This window comes from Papilio polytes, unplaced genomic scaffold (assembly GCF_000836215.1).
Source record: "Papilio polytes unplaced genomic scaffold, Ppol_1.0 DF823958.1, whole genome shotgun sequence".
In the NCBI taxonomy this organism is placed as follows: domain Eukaryota; kingdom Metazoa; phylum Arthropoda; class Insecta; order Lepidoptera; family Papilionidae; genus Papilio; species Papilio polytes.
The window spans coordinates 588,934-592,978 of record NW_013525246.1 but is presented as its reverse complement, the minus strand read 5'-3'; the positions used below and the strand labels follow the sequence as shown (position 1 = coordinate 592,978).

Genomic DNA, 4,045 nt, shown 5'->3' with positions numbered 1-4,045 from the left:
TTCCGCTTACGTCCGCGACCCCTGGGAACTACCCTAGCAAAAACCTACCTGGAATGGTTAAATGAAATATTAGTAAATTAACAAAAATCTACCTAATTAAAAAAGTGACGATATAAAAATTGTAACTATTTACGACTAGTTTCTTTAAACCGCTTTGCTTATAAATTTAAATATGCAACAGTTGTCGTATCTCCCGCCGGAATTATTATAAGTGAGTAAAATGATTTTTTTTATTTAGAATGACGCTAGATATCACAAAACAGTATTAAACAGATTATCGTAACAAACATTTCATGTCAATACTAAGTGTCATATGAAAGCGAATTCGGCAGTTTCGAGACCGGGGTTAGGTTGGCAGATATAGTACTTCAAATATGATAATATTCATTGTAAGAGCGTCGGTGGCTCAGTGGTTTAAACTCTTGACTTGTAATTTGTTCTTGGGTTCGAATCCCGCCATGTACCAATGTGATTTTTAGAATTTTCATATGTACATAATTTACCCGACGTTCTTACGGTGAAGGAAAACATCGTAATGCACATACCGGCGAAGAAATTCAAAGATATGTGTGAAGTCAACCAACCCGTAGTGTGCCAGAGTGGTTGATTATGGCCTAGTCACCCCTCACTTAGGGCAGGCTTCAATCCCCTCGGTGGGTACGTATAGTGAGCTGGTTATGATGACGAATTGTATGAACCCTAGACCTAACCTAGGTCATTAGCACCCAATGGTCTTGTCTCGTGTGAACGTGCTAACTTTATCTGACCCCAATTATGACGATTTATCAGATTTTCTTTAATTAATGCACTTATTGGCTTCTATAAAGAGAAACCTTAAAGTATGTGCTTATAAAATATTTAGAATATCTATTGAACAGTGAACCTTCACTTGGATACTAAGTGCTGAGGCTTTAGCACTTAGTTAAGTGGTAGTAATGTTCCTGTGCTAGATGGCACGTTAGTTCTTTGGAAAATTCATTTTACTTTTTTTTGACATCTTTTTTTTATAACTGGCCAGTTTTATTGTTATTAAGTGTAATAAATAAATCAGAATTCGGGTTTCTTATTCTTGTGGATGATATTCAAGGTATGTCATATTAATAATAAAAAAAATATGCAATACTTATTCAAAACCCTAGTTTCCTTGTAAATAATTCATTTTATTTGCTTTTAATGCTACCTTTTAGTATTACCTATGATGATTTATTTGGTAATTTTTAATTAATCTTATTTAGAGCGCGGCCACACCTTTGACTTTGGCACAACTGTTTCTCGCTTTGATTCCTATATATGGAGGTACACTACTCGTTTAGTTGTGCAACTAAACAGTTGAATTGGCTACGAAACAATCGACAATCACAACAGTTGTGCGATACTTTAATCAAAGGTGTGCGCTTTTAGTTAGCATTGAAAAGAATCATAAATCAAAGAAATATTTTTCTTTGTTTGTAATTTTCTTAGTAGTGATTCGTAGACTTGCCAACTTCTGACGTCATCACTCAAACTTTTCTCCGAACTGTCTCATTGTCAGCAAACGTACATATCTCTGTAGTTTCTTAGAATTTAAAATACACGATCGATGGTTGTTTACTATTTTTCAGTACACTGAAGATTTTATTTATAACTTTATCTAAACAAGAAGTTACAACGCAAAAAACTGCGCAAACACTACATCTTCTTATCAACAGATCTACAAGCAAAATAGATAGATTAGTTACGAATGTATATTTTATTTACATATTTAGGATCATCGTACTAATATAAATGCGAAACTTTAGTTGGATGGATGTTTGTTAGAATTTGTGGCCTAAGCTATTGAACTTGATTAAGTTTAGTATAGATGTAGAGGACAGTCCGGCCCTGAGGACAGAGTCGCGAGCGATAGCTAGTATAAAAATAAATTTATAAACAAAATATTAAAATCGAACAGCTAGTCTAACAATAAAAAAACGTCTCTGGTATATCTCTACATATAAGTTCAACTAGATATATGCCTCTCAGGTTCTAATATAGCAAAGTCGCCGCGTGCTCGCCGCGTACGCACCGCGTCTATGTCGCAGTCGACGAAGCGCACCGCGGCAGAAAGCATATTGCACGCCGACAGACGCACTATCTACACCGCCGGCCGCCCGCCCTGGTACAACTGCACAGGCGGCCAGGAGGTCGAGCCCTTCCTTATAGGTGAGTTCAGTTTCTTGTCTATGGCACTCCCTTAGCGTATTGGGCCAGTGTTCTTGTTTGGAACAGTTCGGAATAGACTGACAATAACACTAACAGTGGTAGAGCCCACTTTAACATCTTCGAATGGGTCGGCTCGCCTGGTATACCATGACCACACAGAAGACAGGCGTGAAATGGAAGCAATTCCGCGTTTTGTCTGATGGGCTTTCCGTCCTGACCTTTGTCTTATGTAGTTCCTTATATATGACCTCACAGGACCCAGCATAACCTTACAAATTGCACCTAACATATTATACTCGAAAGCAACAAAACAGAATATCGTATGACAACCTCACTTAACACACCTTCATAGAAAACCTCACATAAAAGGACCTGACATAACCTCACAAAATACCATCTCAAGCAGTACCTCACGTGAAAAGTTTACATAACTCAACGTAAGCCACAAAAACAGAACCCCACGTGACATAACCTCATACAAGATCTCACAGAATAAAAAACTTAATCCGTAGTGCACTATGCTTGGCTAGTGCAATTGATCAGTAACGCTTAATAACTGGACTGCGATGAGACTGGCATAATGTGAACACCAACTGGCAGCAGTAGGTCCATACAATCATTGACTGGCCGGTTCAACTGTCGAACTGTACTGTCCAAGTGTGAACCGCGCATGAATATTAAATAACTGTTTTGTATTACAGGTATTTGTGGCGCTAGTGCGTCAGGTAAAACCACAGTTGCCGCCAAAATTATCGAATCTCTAAACATACCCTGGGTCACCATTGTCAGTATGGACTCCTTTTATAAAGTGAGTAGCAATCAACTAGCTACCTTTATTACACCAACATTCAACCTAAAAGTGTATTACCCAAAGCATAGACCAGGGATGGGGAACCATAAATTGCACACGACTTAATAATATTCGATAATCTTAAAAACACGAAAAAAATATGAATTATGTGCATTGGGAATGACGTAATAATCGCAGTCAAAATTATTCAATAACACTTCTAAGACAGCTTGAAGATTTCTTGTAAAAAATGGCACTGATGCATAAATGTTCGCCACCCCTGACATAAACAATCAAGAATCATTCACTCTCAATCATTCAGTGGTAATGAATGAAACAGGCAGCTGTGTTTAGGTGCTGAACGAGAAGCAGCACGTGGCTGCGCAACGCAACGAATACAACTTCGACCATCCGGATGCCTTCGACATGGAGCTGCTGGTGCGCGTGCTGCAGCGCCTGAGGGAGGGCAAGAAGGTCGAAGTGCCCATTTACAACTACGTCACGCATTCCAGGGAGAGCCGCACTGTGAGTTATGGAATATATGAATTCTTAATCCCCAATTAACTATTGATAATAAAGATTGTGTTATAGAAAACGATGTACGGCGCGAACGTGATAATCTTCGAGGGTATTCTGGCGTTCTACAACGCGGATGTGGTGCGCATGCTCGATATGAAGGTGTTCGTCGACACGGACGCGGACATACGCCTCGCCAGGCGCCTCAGACGGTAACACAAATATTTCAACCTTTCCTTCCGTTTTTACCGACATGCCTCTAACTTTCCTACCACTATCACTGACACCGCTTTATCTTTCCCTCGTGTCTACTTTCCTTTCGTTCTCACCGACATGTATCAACCTTTTATTGCCATTCTCACCGATATATATTAATCTTTCCTTCCATTCTCACTGACATGCCTCAAACTTTCCGCTCTCACCGACATGTCCCAATCTTTCCTACCACTTTCGTTGACACGCTTCAAACTTTCTTGATTTATCTTTTTCATTACTATTTCATCCCCTCTAGTTTTTTAAAAGACGTTTAGAAGAAAGTTTTTCCGACTTCACTAAGTG

At 39.1% G+C, this 4,045-nt stretch overlaps 1 protein-coding gene across 1 annotated transcript in view; it reads left to right on the top strand.

Moving 5' to 3' along the window:
- LOC106101672 (uridine-cytidine kinase-like 1) overlaps positions 1–4,045 on the top strand; it is a 13,062-nt gene that overhangs the window by 4,363 nt on the left and 4,654 nt on the right. The window contains exons 3-6 of the mRNA XM_013280981.1: positions 2,002–2,181; positions 2,883–2,989; positions 3,326–3,496; positions 3,563–3,699. Of these exons, the coding sequence (XP_013136435.1) occupies positions 2,002–2,181; positions 2,883–2,989; positions 3,326–3,496; positions 3,563–3,699 (595 nt within the window). The remainder of the gene's footprint in view (positions 1–2,001; positions 2,182–2,882; positions 2,990–3,325; positions 3,497–3,562; positions 3,700–4,045) is intronic.